The sequence below is a fragment of the Myxine glutinosa genome, chromosome 13 (genome assembly GCF_964187855.1).
Source record: "Myxine glutinosa chromosome 13, kmMyxGlut1.1, whole genome shotgun sequence".
Lineage (NCBI taxonomy): Eukaryota > Metazoa > Chordata > Myxini > Myxiniformes > Myxinidae > Myxine > Myxine glutinosa.
Genome location: NC_136273.1, coordinates 73,519,596 through 73,539,774, shown reverse-complemented (window position 1 = coordinate 73,539,774; position 20,179 = coordinate 73,519,596). Strand labels below are relative to the sequence as shown.

General features: G+C 47.7%; 1 protein-coding gene across 2 annotated transcripts; it reads right to left on the bottom strand.

The window, feature by feature from the left end:
- Window positions 1-4,605: 4,605 nt before the first annotated feature.
- On the bottom strand, window positions 4,606-20,075 carry LOC137417168 (uncharacterized). Of its 2 annotated transcripts, none has more exons than XM_068102969.2 (4): window positions 20,028-20,075; window positions 6,035-6,788; window positions 5,608-5,763; window positions 4,606-5,325 (listed from the first exon to the last, which is right to left on the bottom strand). In XM_068102969.2, the coding sequence occupies exons 2-4, from the start codon at window positions 6,396-6,398 to the stop codon at window positions 5,285-5,287; spliced, it is 561 nt and encodes a 186-aa protein (XP_067959070.2). In that variant the 5' UTR covers window positions 6,399-6,788; window positions 20,028-20,075; the 3' UTR covers window positions 4,606-5,284. The 2 variants fall into 2 exon arrangements, with proteins under 2 accessions (XP_067959070.2, XP_067959069.2); XM_068102968.2 differs by lacking the exon at window positions 20,028-20,075 and adding an exon at window positions 7,906-8,520.
- Between the last annotated feature and the right edge of the window lie 104 nt (window positions 20,076-20,179).

Sequence of the window (20,179 nt, the reverse complement as noted above, 5' to 3'; positions counted from 1 at the left end):
AGAATTAAATTATTTCCCACGCATAAACAAATATTTGTAGGGTCGTTGTTTGAGTGGGTTATATTCACCAGATGATATTAAGAGTAAAAGGTTAAAAGGTCCATGAGGTCAGAAGGATCACAGGTGTTTAAGTGGTCTAATGAATAAGGATAACATGTCAAAAGGTTAGAAGGTTCGTAAAGAACAGGGTGAGAGAAATATAGGTGTTTAGGGGCAATGAGGGAGGGAAAGAATTAATATGGAAGTGAATGGGTCAATGTTTGAGTGGGTCAAAGATTAATCTGCCAGATGATATGTAGAAGAAGGATGATAGGTCTATAAGAGAAAACAAATATTTGTAGTGTTTGAGTGGTCTAATGAACAACATTAAGGATAGGTACTACAGACAAAAGGTTCATAAAGATGAGGGTGGGAGAAATAGAGGTGTTTATGATTTTTGAAAAAGACAAGGGGGTAAATGACATTAGATAGGGATTTCACATGTTAAACGGAGGTGTCCCAGAAGCAACATTATTACACTACTCTCATCCCTCAGATCGGCAGTCTGCAGCCTCCTCACTCTCTGCAGACCTGGACAAAATCACAGACTGGTCAAACAAGTGGAACATGTCTTTCAATCCTGACAAATCTCACACTCTTACAATGTCTCTCCGAAAGGACCGACTGGACAACCCTCCCATCTACTTTCTCAACAAATCCTCTCCAAGAAGTTCTGTCACTCAAGCTTTTGGGTCTCACTATCTGCCATGATCTTTCTTGGGAAAACCACATTTCCAAGCTGGCCTCCAAAGCCAGTCGCCGACTGGGCATCCTCCGTCGTGCGAAGTCCTTCCTTGGCACACCTGAGCTCCTCACCACAGACAAGGCTTTCATCCGCAGCTCAATGGAATACTGTTCCCCCCTCTGGGCTGGTGCTCCTGCCTCACACCTTGCTCGGCTTCACGCTGTTGAGGCCAAAGCTTTCAGAATCATTGGAATCTCCTGCGATGTAGTCAACGCCGAGGGCCTTTCACTCACTCACCGCAGGCAGGTTGGTGGTCTTTCTGTCTTCTACTGACTCCTCTCCGGCCTTGCTCCCCCAGCTCTCTCTGTGCTCTGTCCCCCCAATATTCCTTCAGGTCGCACAAGATCTGCCTGCAACCCTCTTCTGGTTAAACTGCCAAAGTCTAGGCTCTCTGCTCACCTTCACTCTTTCATTCCCCTTTTCTCCCGCCTCTGGAACAAACTCCCCCACTCCCTTCAATCCCACTCCTCCCTCCAGGTCTTTAAAACAGCTGTTCACCACCATCTCTTATCTTCCCCCATCGAAAACCTTGATCTTTTCTACCCCCGGTAATTCACCCCAGAGTCCTTGCAGTGTTCATATGTTTTAATCCTCTCCCACCTCCCCCCAAGTCCTCCCGATGTCCCTGCTCTCAAATGTTGTGTTTGTGTCCTTCCCCCTCTTCCCCCTCTCTTTTGTGTCCTTCCCCCTCTCTCCCCATCTTGTCTGCCGCTCTCCTTGTTTTTTGTGTTTTGTGTGTCGGTTTGTCTTTTTGTGTGATTAATGTTCGCTCTTTCACGAGCCTCGATCTTGTATACAAAAAAAAAAAAAGGTGTGCCAGGAGGAAACCTTTGCTGTCCAGAAAGAACATCAGGGCAAGACTAAAGTTTGCCAATGAACACCTAGGCAAAGACCAGCACTTCTGGAACAATGTGCTCTGGACAGATGAGTCAAAGGTCGAGCTATTTGGCCACAGTACCAGAAGACATGTTTGGCGAAAACCAAAGACAGCATTTGACAACAAGAACCTGATACCAACTGTCAAAGATGGTGGTGGAAATATTATGGTTTGGGGCAGCTTCGCTGCATCAGGGCCTGGGCATCTCACCATCATAGAATCCACTATGAATTCTTCATTGTACCAGAGGGTGCTTGAGGATAATGTGAGGCCATCTGATGGAAAGTTGAAGCTCAACCGAAGGTGGACCTTGCAATATGACAATGACCCGAAACATACCAGCCAATCCACAAAGAAATGGCTGAAAAGAAAGAAATGGAGGGTTCTGGAATGGCCAAGTCAAAGCCCGGATCTAAATCCCATCGAGATGTTGTGGGGGGATTTGAAACGAGCTGTGCATGCAAGAAACCCCTCAAACATCGCACATCTGAAAGAATTCTGCATGGAGGAGTGGGCAAAAATTTCTCCCAGTCGATGTCAGAGACTGGTAGACAGTTATAAGAAATGCCTACTTGAGGTTGTTTCTGCCAAAGGGGGCAAAAACAACTATTGGAGCCAAGGCTGTACTTACTTTTTCCACATGCGAAATTTGCATTTATGTTTGTTTAAATTATACAATGGACTACAAAATGTAAATGTTTCATGATATTTGTTATATTATATCACCTTTATCTATCAATATTGTTGAAATGAAGATCAAAGAGCTGTATGTTGAAATATGTTGAAAAAGTCAAAACTTTACATGGGGTGTACTTACTTTTTTCATGTGACTGTATGTAGTATTATTATTTGTATTAATATGACCCTACTGCAAAGCCGCAATGAGCCAAAGCCAAATGAAGCCAAAGCCTCTATTGAACGTTTTCGCAATTGTTTATGCATACTTCCACATCTGCAAGATCCATGGAGCGACCTCCATGGAGCGATTTGGTGCGTCAAAGCTTCGAAATTCTCAAAGCATCCAGCAAAATCTGGTTTTTCAACATAATACGTACGCGTTCATTCACAACACCGGCTTCGCCGGCTACTAGTACCCTACTGCAAAGCCGCAATGAGCCGGCGAAGCCAAAGCCTCTTGCCACTATTTTACCCATCACTATGGCATCAGTAGGTTAGGTAGTTGGTAGTAGGTAGGTGTAGTAGGTACTGTACCGAGTTCAAAATGACACAATTTGCATTCTGGATGAGATTAAAATTTATAAAAATTTCCTTCTTGATTAATTCGGTGAATTCCGTCTCAACTTCGGATATTTCCAGCCGTGAAAAACTATCCCCTACGGCCGCGAGATTTCTAAAAAATAATTATTTGTCAATTATAGAATATTTGATGCCGTTTTCAGCCTCTGAAACAAGGTAATAAGCTTTTTTGAAATATTTTTTCAAATGCTCGAATCTCATTGGTTGCGGTGTTTGGTGACGATTTTCGTTGAAGATAACCAGGGCCTGTGCGGGCCCGGGGAACGAGGTTGGTCTTAAAGTATTTTAATTACAAACTAGAATCCGGGCACTCGGTAGAGCGCATACCTTCGCCGCAGCTACTGTTCTGTACTGTACTTGGCATGGGAGTGTATGCGATGTGAAACTTTATGTGAAATGCGATCGATTTTTAAAAATCAGAATTTGAGCAAATCTGTTTCATTCGTCTGTTAATATGCCTCCCCGATTGACAAATCTGCAATTTGAATTTAATTTGAGGTTGAAATGATTGCGGGAGATCGCGTTATAGTGATGACGTCTTGGATGGACATCCTCTTCTTCAGTCGCTCATAACTTTGAGTGAAATACGATCGAGTTAAAAATAGTCAGAATTTGAGCAAATCTGTTTCATTCGTTTGTTAATACTAGGGCATGCCCGTACTATATATATGCCCGTACTATATATCTATCTAAAATTATATCCCCCCCCTCTATTTACATGAAATGGTTTGGTCCATTCGCAACGCCAAAGCGAACGGCGAACGGCTTGCGAGTACAGTGACAATCCCCCCCCTCTATTTACATGAAATGGTTTCGTCCATTCGCAACGACCACAGAACCCCCCCCCTCTATTTACATGGAATGGTTTGGTCCATTCGCAACGCCGGCACACGCGATCGTTCGCTGCTCTCTGATTGGTTGAATCGTTTTTTGGACATAGCTCGGTAAGTAATTGTCCGATTAATATGAAACCTTGAAAAGGCACATCCTCGGGTCCCCAGCAATATACCTGGCAAGTTAAAAGTATATCGGACCCGTGGTTGTCGAGAAACAGCGGTCACAGACAAACGTACAGACAGACAGAGATTACTGGAATTATAGATAGATGCCTCATCTCTTGACAAATCTGCAATTATAATTTTTTTTGAGGTTGAAATGATCGCGGGAGATTGCGTTATAGTGATGACGTCCTGGATGGACATCTTCTTCTTCAGTCGCGCATAACTTTGAGTGAAATATGATCGAGTTAAAAATAGTCAGAATTTGAGCAAATCTGTTTCATTCGTTTGTTAATATGCCTCATCTATTGTCAAATCTGCAATTATAATTTTTTTTGAGGTTGAAATGATCGCGGGAGATCGCGTTATAGTGATGACGTCCTGGATGGACATCTTCTTCTTCAGTCGCTCATAACTTTGAGTGAAATACGATCGAGTTAAAAATAGTCAGAATTTGAGCAAATCTGTTTCCCAAAATCTAATCAAATGTGTCCCGTATAATAACCAATCATCCCACCAAATTTCATGCAATTCGGTTGAATACTTTTTGAGTTATGCGATTAACATACACACACACAGACATACAAATAAATACACAGCGATCAAAACATAACCTTCCGCTTTTGCGAAGGTAATTAGAGGTGCATAGATTGTGAATCAAAAAAAGACGGGTGAAACAAACTCCTTTTGAACTTTTTCGCAATTTTTTATGCATACTGCCGCATCCGCAAGATGGCGGCCTCCATGGAGCGATTTGGTGCGTCAAAGCTTCGAAATTCTCAAAGGATTCAGCAAAATCTGGCTTTTCAACATAATATGTATGCGTTCATTCACAACACCGGCTTCGCCGGCTATTATGCTAGTTGTATACATTGAATTATATACAGCATCTGCTGTGGTGTGACTGGCATCTGTGCTGGCATCTGCTGCTGCACCATCACCTGTGGCTGATGATGAAGGCGCTGCGAGGCATCACTGTATCTGATCATCAAGTTAATACTGTCCCTCATGAAGTCGCTCCAGATGCTCTCGTGGATCGATAGCAGCAGAGTAGTGATCCACCGACCCCAGGCAACACGTGGACATGTCGGGACGGTGGCCTCCCGCAGATGGGCCCGGATCTCCTGCTGCAACTCGGCTGATGTGCGAGCCCTCTCCTCCAGTCTAGTCACGGTGGAGTCATCACTGTGGCGCTTCCTCTTCTTCATAGCAGGGGGCTGGGGGGTGGTCTGTGGCTGCGATGACGGGAGTGGAGTGCTAGCCCGAGACGAGGGATCCTCGACAATCCTCTCCAAGATGTCGTCGTCAGCAAGAGGAGCAAGAGGAGCAGACACCGGAGCAGCAGGCACAGGCACAGCATATGGGACCTCAGGTGGTGGGAGCTGCGACGCAGCAATCTTCCTCTTCAACTGCAATATAATGAAGAAAAACATATTAATATAAAACATACGACACATATAAACATATAAATATTGTCATCCCTCTATTTCCATGAGACTTCCACATTGCTAAACGTGTGTTGTTGGCGATCATCAGTACTGTAGTTAGGCAAAAAAATGTACTGCACTGTACTGACAGACATACACAGTACTGTACTGTACTGTACTGAGAAACATACTAACGCACTGTACTGTACAGAGAAGAGGCATAATTTTAAATAAAATTACTTAAAGTAGCACCAGCCTTCTTACTTTGCCGCACCACATGCTTCCCCAGGAACGCAAATCTCTCCAGAGTCCACTTCTCGCGGTCGGTGTGGACCTTGGCACCGTCGCCGGACCTGCCCTGTGTCGACAGCTTACTAAACTTGGTACGCTGGGACTTGAACCACTGTTTGAGATCATCCACTGAAAGAGAAGAAAACAAATTGTATCCTGTTAGTAAAGAATAAAAGTGTGTAATTGATGAAGAACAATGCACTGGACTGTACTGTTCAAAGACAAAATGTTGGCACTTACATAAGTAGCTATCGTCGTCTTCAACGTGAATGTAGTATTTCAAACAGAATGGAAGCAATGTTGAGTTATTGTTGAGAATTGATTAATGAATGGAAAATTAAATACTTACCAACATCTACTTACCCTGTATTGGAATAAATAAGCATAAAAATGGACTTACCACTTCTACCGATCTCGCTGGCCTTCGCCACCCACAAGGCCTGCTTCTTGGCCTTCTCCCTGAAGGACGTCATCGACTTGTCATAGAACAAGGGGTTCTGTAACAACCACTCCACCATGTCATACTCCTGTTCCTCTGTCAGGATGACAGTATCCTTGGCGAGCTTCTTCGCCACCTCGGTCATGGGGGCCACCTCTTCAACGTCCTGGATGTCTGCCGCCTTTGACCCAGAGGCCTCAGCAGCTATGGCCTCTGGGTCAAAGACGACCTCTTCTGGTGCTACAGCTGGCAGATCTGGTACGGTGTCCTCATCTCTCTGTGGAGCCTTGGCAGGCCTCCCCATCTTTCCACGTTTAGCAGGCATGATGACTACAGCTTCAAATACACAAAACTGTACCCTGTCTACGAGCAAAGAGCGTTGTGTGAATCGTCTCCAATCGCCGGCGGTCCTATTGCAGTCTTGCGGACGTCGGAGTAAACCGCCATCCGGGCCCAATGCAGTCGCCGGGATCCGCCATCAGTCGTAATCTAGCCGCCAGACTGTCGCCACGCTGCCGCCGTGCATCCGCAATGCAGTCGTCGTCGATCTTCAACAGTCGCCATCCCACTCGGGGCGAGGTCAGTGCTTTGTCGCAATGCAGTCGCAATGTGGCCGCCTGCAGTCGCCATACTGCCGCCTGACCATATTTGACTGCCCAAAATCGCCAGTAGTCGCCGAAAAATCTTGATCGCCGGCAGTCGCCAAAATATCCGCCTATGTGTGACAGGGCATAAGCGACAGACTTAGCTATGCTTCTGTGTTGTTACAGGCTGTACTGTTCTCGCTAAATAAAGCCGACGTTGTGTGACCTAACGAATCAAGCCTATTGCATTCACTCTTCGGCTTACCACATTTATTCAGCGAGAATCTTATTATAATAGAGCAAACGTATATGGTTCGGTATGTTATATGTATGCATATATGTATGTAGTATGTAGGCTATGTTTATAAGCGATGAAAACGTCTTCTTCTTCTTCAAATAAAATTACCACCCTCTTAATTAACCCTCTTAATTGCGTTAAGACTGCTGAGACCCTCAGACCTTTGACGACCATTTAATTCCCCCAAGACCCAAAAAACCCCAAAGACTCAAAATACCCTTCAAGGCCCTGAGGCTCAAAAATACCCTGAATACCCAAAAACCCAAAAGACCCCGAAGACCCAAAACACCCCGAAGCCCCAAAACACCTCGAAGACCCAAAACACCCCGAAGACCCAAAACACCCCGAAGACCCAAAACACCCCGAAGACCCAAAACACCCAAAACACCCCGAAGACCCAAAGTGCCCCGAAGACCCAAAGCGCCCCGAAGACCCAAAGTGCCCCGAAGACCCAAAGCGCCCGAAGACCCAAAGCGCCCCGAAGATCCAAAGCGCCCCGAAGACCCAAAGCGCCCCGAAGACCCAAAGCACCCCGAAGACCCAAAGCACCCCGAAGACCCAAAGCGCCCCGAAGACCCAAAACGCCCCGAAGACCCAAAACACCCCGAAGACCCAAAACGCCCCTGAAGACCCCACAGACCCATAAGACCCCGAAGACCCAAAACACCCCGAAGACCCAAAACACCCCGAAGACCCAAAAGACCCAAAAAGCCCCTGAAGACCCCGCAAACCCTGAAGACCCAAAAACACCTCAAATACCCAAAATACCCTTAAAGGCCCAGCGGATCCAAAAGACCCTGAAGACCGAAATGGCCCTGAAGACCCAAAACACCATGAAGACCCAAAAGACACCGAAATGGTCAAAGATGCCTACCCCTCTGAAACCACGTGTGGTGAGGTGCGCGGAGTGCGCCGAGTCACGCTAGTTTTCATAATGGAGAAATACTTACGTCCTGAGCGGTTTGAAGCAAACCCAAACTCCAGCAATGCTGCGAAGGAATGGAACCATTGGTACAAGACGTTCGACAACTTCTTGAGAGCAATTGAGCATCACGAACCGGAGAAGCTAACTATGCTCGTAAACTATGTAGCTCCAAGTGTGTACGAGTACATCGCTGTTTGTGAAGACTACGACACTGCCATTGAGACCTTACGAAACATGTATGTTCGACCAAAGAATGAAGTATATGCACGGCACCTATTGGCGAGTCATCGACAACAACCAGGTGAAACCCTTGATGAATTCCTGCAGGCATTGAAGTGTTTGAGTGGAGACTGCAATTGCAAGGCTGTGACTCCTGAGAAATACAAAGAGGAGTCCATCCGGGATGCTTTCATAAGTGGATTGCAGTCTCATGTCATCCACCAACGGCTCCTCGAGAATAAAACGTTGGATCTCACGACAGCTTTTGACCAGGCTAGGGCCCTTGATCAAGCGCAGAGGTGTTCTGAGGCATATACGGCACCTGTAACACCCCTGAACGCAGTCATAACCTCTTCGGTAGACAAACCTCTTGCGGAAGCTGAAATAAGGACTTACCGACCTACTCCTCCCGATGTCTCTCAAGTAGTCGCCGCCTCTGGGAAGCAACCGAAGTGTTTTTTCAGTGGGAGCTCTCGACATACTCGACAAGTTTGTCCGGTTCCGGATTCTGTGTGTAATAAGTGCGGGAAAACGGGGCATTTTGCTAAAGTATGTCGATCGTCTGGGCTGAGGGCTGCAGCTATGCTCCACACCCCAACCCTAGCTACGATATACACTGCATTTCTAGGAAACCTTTCTCAGGCAACAGTTAATGTGCTTGTGAATGGTAACAAGTGTAGAGCACTTTTGGATACTGGGAGCTCGGAAAGTTTTGTGTGCCAGAGGCTGGTTAAGGCGTACAAACTATGTGTACACCCAGGGACAGGTAGAGTATCAATGGCATCTTCCTCATTGTCGACACGAATAGCTGGACATTGTTTAGTGAACCTTGAGCTGAAGGGCTGTACATACCGTGATGTTCGACTCTCCATCTTACCTGACCGATGTAGTGATGTAATTTTAGGCCAGGATTTCATGAAACATCATGAGTGTTACTGTGCAGTTTGGGGGAGATAAACCACCACTCTCTGTCTGTGCGCTAGCTACCCTCTCCATACCACCTCCACCACTTTTCGCCAATCTAACTCCCAACTGCAAGCCCATTGCTGTTGGATCAAGAAAGTACAGTACACCAGACAGCATGGAATATGCTTGAATCGTTAGGTCACACAACGTAGGCTTTATTCAGCGAGAACAGTACAGCCTGCAACAACACAGAAGCATAGCTAAGTCTGTCGCTTAATACAACAAGCATAATAATACTAATAATAATACTACATACGTAAGCATAACAATCCTACATTAATAATTAACCAAGAACATAACGATTATTAGTCCTACCGTAATTATCATCCATCCACACGGGCCTTATGAGGCCTGCCTTTTTTATAATAAAAAAGGTAAAAAAATCAAACATTTAAACAGCTTTGGACGTGCACCTTGACCCCACGGTCAAGGCACACAGTCTATCAAAACTGTCCCATTGGCATACACATGCACCTCAACCCAAAGGGTGAAGCACATGGTCAATCAAAACACATGCATCCTGACCCCGAAGGGCCAGAATGCATGGTCATACAATTGGACCCCTCCTCCAGAGGAGTGAGTCCCCACGAACTCAACACCCTGCCGTCCCGACGAGGGCTTATTTTTCCCTCATCAGGACAACATACTGCAAATTGTTTCCATCCATCCATCCATCCATCCATCCACACGAGCCTTTTATGGCCGAAGCCTTTTTTATTATAAAAAAGGTAAAAAAACACGCTCAAAAACCACTCAATAAAACCATCACCAACACACAAGAACCCAGGAAATCAAAAGCCAAGAAATCAAAAGCCAAGGGATCAAACAATAAATAAGAAATCAAAGAGAAAGCAAAGCAAAGATCAGAAAACGAAAGAAAAAGTTCAAAGACAAAGGTGAAAATCAAATCAAACTCAATAAATCATTAATCGTTAAAACCAAAGTCCATCATCCCTATCCCCAAACCCCCCCCAAAAAACTCCTCTCCCACCCCACGCAGCATCCATCTTGAATATCGCAATTCACTACGGGCAATCGCAAGACCCGGATATATATAAACTATGACGCAGTAGGTGTAATCGTTCCAAACTTCCAGTCTGCACCTACCCCCCCCCCCCCACTCCCCGTATGGATGTGCTGAGGGTCTCTTTTTTTGAATCGTTTTTTTTTTCAACCTAAATATTCAACCTAAATTGCTTATAAAAATGTAATATCACAAACCACAAATACATTTGTATAATGTTTGTATAATGATTAGTGTAAATCATGACAACACAGCAACTCAGGTACAGTCATTATCCTCAGCTAAAATAAGCCCGTTCCTCAGTAACGACGCGTGGTGAGGCGAGCCAAGCTCGTATATATACAGACTTGGCATTTAATATGGATTCTTTTTTTTGTGGGGGTGAACTTACTTTTCAAGATGACTTAGAACCAAAAGTTCATTGGAATTATGTTGAAATTATTCTAGATTTTGTTAATGTGACCTTTAAAAGAAACAAAAACCACATTTGACATTTCGAAGCAAATAAATTGATCCTTGAAAGTGATGGAAACTGATATCGAACTCAATTCACAGACAGTACTGTGTTAAACTTCTGTACGTTTTCCAGAAGTATCTCTTTATTTTGCACATTAGCCAAAAAAAATTTCAAAATAAACAAAAGCTAAATTATGACTGGGATTACGGACAGTAAAATTACAGTTCAGTACTTCGTGTAACCCCCACGAGCATTCAGGAGAGCACGTGCACGTCGAGGCATGCTGTTCACGAGATTTGCCAAGGTTTGGACAGGAATCGCTTGCCATGCAGTGACAATAGTCTGCTGCAATTCACGCACAGAGGTCGGCTGCTGGTCCAAGTTGTCGATTTGACGCGTTAATTCTGCCCACAAGTTCTCTATCGGATTCATATCCGGGGACATGGCAGGCCACTCCATATGCTCTACACCACGGTCAGCAAGAAAGTGTTGGATCATGCGAGCACGATGAGGCCGTGCATTGTCATCTTGGAAGACAAAGGTTCCTCGAAAGGCTGCACGAGCAAATGGAAGCAATGTTTCTTCCAGAATGACCCTGTACTTGAACTGGTTCAGGTTTCCATTCAGAACAACCAGGTCAGTTTTGCCCCCTGCATGAAAAGCAGCCTAAACGGTCACCCCACCACCTCCAGCTTGGACTCTTGGCACAATACAATGTTCGTTGTCGGCTTCATGCACTTGTCTGTGCACTCTGACGCGGCCATCTTGACGATAGACCAGAAATCTAGCCTCGTCACTGAAGGTCACGTGATTCCAGTTTCATGGCTGCCATTGACGGTGCTCTCTGGCCCACTCCAATTGGCGCTGGCTGTGTTGTCTGGTCAGGCGTGGCTTTCTCAGGGGATGCCTGGCACGATAGCCTGCTTGAACCAGTCGTTGGTTGACTAGCCTTCTGGATACAGGCACATTTGTCAGTTGCTGCCACTCAGCCCTAAGCCGATTAGCTGACTTGGTACGGCCATTGCAGACTAACCGGTGCAGCTGGCGATCATCTCTCCTTGTGGTCTGCGTGGACGTCCTGGCCTCGGTATTGGAGTAGGGACACCCCTCTGAGCATTTCGTTTCAGGATCTTTGACACCTGACCTTGAGTGATGCCATACTGCCGAGCAATAGCACGCTGTTTCATGCCAGAATTTCGTAAAGCCACCACTCCATGACAAACAGCATTGTCAAGTTGACGGACCATCACCAGAGGAAGCGGCAATAGCTTTTGTAGACGTGCAGCAGTTGTTTTCCACTAATACAGAACGCAACAACCCTTATATACCCGATTGTGAAGCCAATCGTCAAATGTACCTGTCCTTACATTTTGTCACGCCACCTGTGATATAATCCTGTTATTGACTTCTTGCTGCGAAAGACAATCAGTGACATGGTTCTTTTAACAAATAAATCACCAAAGTGTAAAAGAAACTCACCAGATTGATATACTGAGTTAAGAAAGTAAACCCAAGTCAAGAAAAAAAAAAATTCCATATTAAATGCCAAGTCTGTATATTGTTACGGTTTTTAGAACCTTCACTTTGTAAATTTTAGGAAATGTTCCCTTATAAATAATCCACTGTAAATATCCCCATTATTTGGCTTTATTAAAGATCGCACCCTAGTTAGTCCATGTACAACACGTAGAACACCATAGGACCTCTCTGTAGTTATCTCATTGTTATGTGTTTTAGTTAAGGATCTGGTCCCAATAGTTGAATCTGCGTTGCATTAATCAAACAAGATAGGCCCCTTCAATTTCGCCAATCATCTCCCGCTCTTCAAATTGCAGTAGCGGTAGGGCAGCGTTCGCTGCCCCTTGTCTTGGTTTGTTTGACGGCCCCAAGCCGCCATTGAACATGCGTCTCAGGCCGAGGAAAAAGGGGGCGGGACACAAGAACAAGGCGTGGCACGTCAACTCACCATCAGGGGTGGAGCCAGCGAGCCCTCGCCGGCCAACCAGGGCCGAGGTGAGCCGACCGGTAGGCGTGTCATAGGAGCCGGCGGCTGGATACAAGAATGCCCAATAAAAGCGGCTGCGAGGGACTGCTTCAGGAGATGAGTGCGTCAGCAGATGAGTGCGTCAGCAGATGGGTGCGTCAGCCGATGAGTGCGTCAGGAGACGAGTGCGAAGGTCCGAAATGCAAGGTACCAGAGGAGAACACGCTGAATCGTAAGGCAGGAGAGTGGGCCGGTTGACGGCGACAATACCGCCATATATTCACATTGTCCGACCGCGTGAAACCATATGTGCAGCTGCCACCGGGTTTCGCCTCAAGCCCGGAGCGTGGACCGGAGCGTGGACTGGAGCGGACCTCGACGCTGCACATCTGCCCGGACCTTCCTACCCTGCCATCCGCTTGGACCTTCTCCCCCTTCCAGCCATTCCTTCCTGCCATTCCCTATTCGTGTGAGTCTGTTTGGGGCGTATGATAATATAAGACTGTTTTAAGGCTGCCCTGTGTCCTGCTTCTTCCTCTCCTTGTAAATGCCCTTCTTTCGTTTCCTCTTCATTTCGTGTACATTATTAATAAATATCTGTTCTTCCTTCACTTTGGTTTCTTCTTTCCCCGATCGCTTTAGTCCCTTCCCAATTGAGTACCTGTGGCACGATTCGGCCAAAGCTCGGAGTCGGGTTTAGTCCTTTGTTAACGGCCCGAGTCGCAGCTCGCTTCGCTCGGCGCATCCAATCATGCTGCGGCCCAGGTGGGAGTATCTCCTCGCTTACGGCCGGTGGTGGTAATTAGGTAGTAGGACGGATTGGGCTTACAACCCTACTCAGCACCGACCGGAAGTGATGTCATACTTCCAGGACCGGCGGACGGCCAGCTTAACAGGACAAGGGGATTAACCCCCCCTTGCTAACGGGAGTGCCGTCCCCCGGATCCATAACAATTGGTGTCAGGAGTGTGGGATTGGACCCGAACCAAATTTTCACATCTAAAAAATTTGGTCAAAATATTGAGCGGCCGAAATTTTATTTAATATCGCAAATTAAAATCGTGCCATGGATAGTCAAGGCGGTCGGATGCCGGTGGGGGAGATAGAAGAAGGGTTAGAGTCAACCCAGGACCCCAGGGAGGCAGTGGGAGTGATGCGGGAGGAAGGCAAAGAAGGTGCGGTAGTGGGGGTTGCAGGCACACGAAATGGCGGCCTCCCGTACGTGACGGCGATAGTTGGGCCCGCAGTGCCAATGGACTGGGCCTTTTTATGGTGCATTTCAGCGCATTTATGGAGGGTGACAGGAAGGGGATGGATGCAATGATGGCTACCCGGGGGATCGACATGGAAAAAATGAGGAACGAAGCAAGGGACAACCCGGAGGGATTTCAGGAGCAAATAAACGCCAACATAAAAAAGATGGGGAAAGACATAGACCGCAGATCGAGCGGAAAGGTCGCGGGGGTACGCGACGAGGTGACGCGACTTGAGAAGCGCGGAGAAAGCGAGTTGGAGCAAAGCGCAGGTAACTGGACCGGGGTAGAAATCGCGACACGGGGTGTGAAAAACCCGAAGGCCGCCGAATTGGACAGGGCAAATTCAGGTGCAGCGGCGGAAAAAGAATTAATTCAGAATGAAATGGTTATAGTTGGAATTGAAATTGAAAAGACGACAGAGGTAGCCCAGGAATTGGAGGGAGGAATGGAAGACATGCAAAGTCTCAGCTCACACCTTGATGCTGTGCTTAACCCAAATGAAAGTTTGCAGGTGTTGGAGCGAAGTGGAAGAAGCGCCCAGGTGAGTCGGCCTGAATATTGTGCGGGGAGATTTTGCAGGAGAATGTTTGGCGCGAGAGGGTTTCTCGCGCACTTGGGATCGAGACGGCACCCGGGCGTTGGTGGAGGGTCCCTTGTGAGTGGTGTGAGTGGAAATGGCACGCTTGTCAGGAAAAAGTGTGCATCAGAGAGTGAGTGTGTGACAGAGTATGGGAGTGATACCGGGTGCGAGAGCGAATGCACGTCGGAGGGTATGTGCGAAACCGAGTGTACGGATGGCGACACGGAGAGTGAGCTGGTTGTGGCGCGTGTGCGGGAGGGCACATCGGAGCGCGTGATGGGGAGTGTTACAGAGGATGTAATCGGAGAGTGTGTGCAAGAGTTGGCGCGAGAGTGTGTGGTGATGATTGGGTGTGCAGAAGAGTGCACAGCCGTGGTGAGTGTTACAGAGGATGCAACCGGAGAGTGTGCGCAAGAGTTGGCGCGAGAGTGTGCGGTGATGATTGGGTGTGCAGAAGAGTGCACACCCATGGTGAGTGTTACGGAGGACGTAACGGGGGAAGAAAGGTGTGGAATGGAGTGTGTGATTCCAGAGTGTGCGAATGGTGGAATGGACGCGCAAGAATGTGCGCGAGTAGAATGCATGGGATGTACGAGAGGCGTTGGAGCGCCGGGTTTGTTGAATGTAAAAAGGAACGCGTGGTGTGAGCATGCAAGTGAAGCATCGACGTTTACCGGGGCAGCGGTTAGGCCGACGTATAGCCGACGCGAGCCCTCGGTCCGTGCCGGGCTTTGTGTACTGCGGGAGCCGGCGGGGATCAGTGTCGCGTCGCTCCTGTTCGGAGCGTCGTGCATGATTCGCGCCGGGCCCAGCCCCGCATGGTCGAGTCCGCGCTTTGCCAGGCAAGGCCACCGGCCCGGTTCGAGGGGAGGTAGGAGGGGTCAAAACGGCGCCCCCTTGTGGTGGTGGCGTTCCACCCGGGCAAGGCTGGCCCACCGCGCATGGGAGCGAAAGGCCCCGCGTAGGGATGGTGCTGTGAGCCTTGGCCCGACGAAACCTCCTCCCCTGAATCGGATGCCGGACGGACCCAACCGCAGGAGACCAAACCACCCGTATTCATTGCTCGGCTTTGCGAAGCTGAGCTTTGAAAATGTAATGACGTACCAAGAGGCTCAGAATAATGGACGATTAGGGGTAGCAGTAAAAATGATTGGCAGTAATGATTGGCAAATTGGATTGGCAAATTTGATGGGCAAATTTGATTGGCAAAATTGGAAATTGATGGCAAAAGGTATATGGTGTAGAGGGATGGTAAATCCACAATCCCTCACATCGCTCAGGGCACATGAGCATTAGTTTATGGGGTGGCTGTGCAAACTAGCCCAGGAGAGTTAGGATAAAATGATAGGGATATAGAGATGACTTTAGGAGACTGTAGATTTAAGTAGCGACATGTACCTGTAGAGGGGACGTAGCAGATTAGTGGATTATAATGACGTGAGTTGTCCAAAGAATAAGGGATGACTGGGGGAGGCACTAAGTTAGAGGGGAAAACAGGTAGCCAGATGATGCAGTTGTGTTTGTAGTGAGAGTGATGAAATGAGGAATTGGTATGAAAGTGCACGGTAGTGCTGGTTATGAAATGAGGCAATGCTCGTGAACAATGTGTGTGTGTGAAAGTGAATGAGCAGAGCATTGTGGACATGTGAGTAATTGTGATTGTGCATTGAGTTAAGTGTATTGCATTGAATGAATGAGCCTGGGAGGAAAGGAGGGTGCAAGTGCCACCAGGTGTGCAGGTGACACCAGGTGTGTGGGCACAGGTGTGCGAGCGAAGCACAGGTGTATGGAGAATGGTTGTTTGGAATAGCTGGTATGGAATGCATGGAGTATGGAATAAATGGACCATGGAATAAATGGAGTATGGAATAAATGGAGTATGGAATGGATGGTGTGGAGTGAGTAGTGTGGAATACATGGAGTGGAGTGGTTGGTGCGAAAGGAGTGGATGGGGAAGATGGACCCCTTTCACGAGTACCCGGGCAGGTTAGTTTAAAAGTAGGTAGAGGGAGTAGGTAAATTGTGGTTGGATATTGGCATCTGTGGTGCGAGTAGTTGCACAGAGTGTTGGATGGGTGCATTAGTGGAGTCAATTGGCTGGGCGTGTGGCCTGTTAGTGAGTGTGATTGGTTGAGCACTCCGCCACTGTTAGGATGTCGGCCAGGTGAGGCCGCAGGTAGGCTCTGGGAGCCAGTAGAGTTGTTCAATGGGGCCCGAGGATCCAGAGGACGGACCCGGGTAGCCCGACGCCAGATCGGGCGGTAGGGGGTGAGAGCGCCAGAGGGCCTTCCCCAGGTAGGTTAGGGTAAGGAGCAGGTAAGCTCGGAGACAACTGCAGTGGCGGAGGTGTGCAGGTCAGCGGACCTGCTGGGAGCACCACACGACCCAGCCCGGAAATTGTGCGAAGGCACAGGGTGAAGAATCGGGGGAGTGAGACCCCAAATTGGTGAGCACCGCAGTTTGGTCAATGGGAGTTCGGTTCTTAGAACCACATAGTGTAAGATGGCCAATGGTTTTGCAGGGAAAGACCCCGGTTAGAGGAAAAGTGTTAAAGTCATTTAGAAGTATAGTTAGGATTGAAATCTCTTTGCACCATCTGCATCCACTCACCTGAGGTGATGACAGGACTCCACACCACTGATTTTTGCAAATGTTTGGAATGGTGAGACGCATCATGACGTAAGTGTGACATTGTGCTGTAATTCTATCTCTTCCTCCTTAGGAGGGATTGATGAGGAATTGGAATTGGGGGCAAATTTGTATTAGAGGGATTGGTAACCAATTTGGATTAGGGGAGATATGGGGAAGACGAGACAGTAGTGACGAATTTGTAAATGTGTAGAATTTTGTGTAAATACGGGGTAAGGGCAAGGGTAGGGTAGGTGACAGGGGGGGTGACGTACGGTAGGGACGAGCTTTCTCCGCTCGCTCCCATGTGCACCTCACCTTGCATTACCTTGTATTAATGTGTACCCTTGCGACCTTGCCCCGATGCTTGCTGTGTCCTTCCTTCCCCACTCATGGCTTGTTATTTTGGGTCCGGGGGGAGTGCGCAGGTAGCTGCAGTTGTGTGCCCGAACCGCCGCTGCACAGCCTGCCTGGACCGATACACCACCTTATGGACCGCACGACTTGCGGCCTAGCACCACCATATGGACCACGGTTCTGTGGCTAAGCACCACACTTATGGACCCCACGTGTTGGGGCCTGGCCCCTCTGCTGGGACCGGCCATGATGGCCAGAGAAAAGCTTGCTTGCGGACCACGGTGAGGTGGCCCCTATGCCATACAGGTGGACCACCCTTAGTTGGCCCCTGTTGGCCATAAATAAATAAAAATGGACGCGTTGTGTGCCTTTTTATTATTACAAATAGGCAGCAAGCCACAAGAACGACAACATCAAGAAACATCGGGCCAGCAGAGCAGGAGCTGAGAAGAGAGTCATCAGTTTGTTTATTATTGAAATGTGATGACGTGTGAAATGAGCACTGGATGGTGCTTTTCGTGCTTTTAGTGCTGATTGGTGCTTTTTGGTGAATTGTAATGCTCTTGTGCTCGGGGGTGCACTGCAATATCAATTGTGCATCCCCGGGCATGTGGGACTGGTGTATCGGTGCAGTGCAGTGCATGCTCCTTCCACTTTCAAAACATATTTTTGTCTCCCAAAATGACAGGTCCTGGGTTCACATTGTAAATACCAAATAGTCTTTGTAAACAACATGCTCCCCACCGTATGTGTTTAGTTTGGAAATAATTCCGTGATTCAGTTATCCTGTGGGCGTGAGTCTGTTAGATAGGATGCAACGCAGCAGGGGGACATACTTAATTGTTTTAAAACTGTCGCACTCAGGGTAAGGTTAATAGTAGAGGGTTACTACACCTGAGTGTCACATTAAGTTAAAGTTCTTTCGGGCCGGAACGGCCCTGGAGGAGAGACGGGTGCTGTGTTACAGTTTTTAGAACCTTCACTTTGTAAATTTTAGTAAATGTTCCCTTATAAATAATCCCCTGTAAATATCCCCATTATTTGGCTTTATTAAAGATCGCACCCTAGATAGTCCATGTACAACACGTAGAACACCATAGGACCTCTCTGTAGTTATCTCATTATTATGTGTTTTAGTTTTAGGATCTGTCCTAATAGTTGAATCTGCGTCGCATTAATCAAATAAGATAGGCCCCTTCAATTTCCCCAATCATCTCCCGCTCTTCAAAGTGCAGTAGCGGTAGGGCAGCGTTCGCTGCCCCTTGTCTTGGTTTGTTTGATGGCCTCAAGCCGCCATTGAACATGCGGTCTCAGGCCGAGGAAAAAGGCGGCGGGACACAAGAACAAGGTGTGGCACGTCAACTCACCATCAGGGGTGGAGCCAGCGAGCCCTCGCCGGCCAACCAGGGCCGAGGTGAGCCGACCGGTAGGCGTGTCATAGGAGCCGGCGGCTGGATACAAGAACGCCCAATAAAAGCGGCTGCGAGGGACTGCTTCAGGAGATGAGTGCGTCAGCAGATGAGTGCGTCAGCAGATGGGTGCGTCAGCCGATGAGTGCGTCAGGAGATGAGTGCGAAGGTCCGAAGTGCAAGGTACCAGAGGAGAACACGCTGAATCGTAAGGCAGGAGAGTGGGTCCGTTGATGACGACAATACCGCCATATATTCACATTGTCCGACCGCGTGAAAGCTTACGTGCAGCTACTGCCGGGTTTCGCCTGAAGCCCGGAGCGTGGACTGGAGGCTACCTCGACGGGTTTCACCTCGACGCTGCGCATCTGCCCGGACCTTCCTGCCCTGCCATCCGCTTGGACCTTCTCCCCCTTCCAGCCATTCCTTCCTGCCATTCCCTATTCGTGTGAGTCTGTTTGTTCTGTTTGGGGCGTATGATAATATAAGACTGTTTTAAGGCTGCCCTGTGTCCTGCTTCTTCCTCTCCTTGTAAATGCCCTTCTTTCATTTCCTCTTCATTTCGTGTACATAATTAATAAATATCTGTTCTTCCTTCACTTTGGTTTCTTCTTTCCCCGATCGCTTTAGTCCCTTCCCAATTGAGTACCTGTGGCACGATTCGGCCAACGCTCGGAGTCGGGTTTAGTCCTTTGTTAACGGCCCGAGTCGCAGCTCGCTTCGCTCGGCACATCCAATCACGCTGCGGCCCGGGTGGGAGTATCTCCTCGCTTACGGCCGGTGGTGGTAATTAGGTAGTAGGACGGATTGGGCTTACAACCCTACTCACCACCGACCGGAAGTGACGTCATACTTCCAGGACCGGCGGACGGCCAGCTTAACAGGACAAGGGGATTAACCCCCCCTTGCTGACGGGAGTGCCGTCCCCCGGATCCGTAACAATATATTGGAAAAATTATCACGAAATGCACACACACGCCACACGGGACCTATTTGTGGTGCAAAAAGTAATGGTGATTTAATCCATCAGATCCCAACATTAAAACGATTATCTTGTGTTGTTATAATTTTTTTGATCTTGTTTTTAACTGAAGGGAGTGAGAAGTCGTTTAGTTTACACCAACTCCATGATTGTTTTCGTTTTAATCGTTCAGGCGTCCGCTTGTGTGTTCCACATACCTTCTGCTGCGATCATATTCAATCATTTATACAAAATTCAATCCATCTATTCAATGGCAATACAACAACGGTTCGATACAATAATTACCTCAGCGGACATGCCGTCTCGTCCAAGATAAGTGACGTCATCACGTCTAAGATTTTTTTTAGTCATCGATGTGGCAGTGGGTGTAAAATTTCTGTTTTACCACGTGCATAATAAATTGTCTTGAATCTTGAATTTTGAATTTGTTTCCAGGA

What these genes read in the sequence shown, in the direction of transcription:
- LOC137417168 (XM_068102969.2), bottom strand. Translation starts at nt 6,398, where the DNA reads ATGCCTGCTAAACGTGGAAAGATGGGGAGGCCTGCCAAGGCTCCACAG. An exon ending in CAGCGAGATCGGTAGAAGTG is followed by an intron (nt 5,764 to 6,034) that starts GTAAGTCCATTT and finishes CTTCTCTTTCAG; the next exon opens with TGGATGATCTCAAACAGTGG. An exon ending in GAAGCATGTGGTGCGGCAAA is followed by an intron (nt 5,326 to 5,607) that starts GTAAGAAGGCTG and finishes ATTATATTGCAG; the next exon opens with TTGAAGAGGAAGATTGCTGC.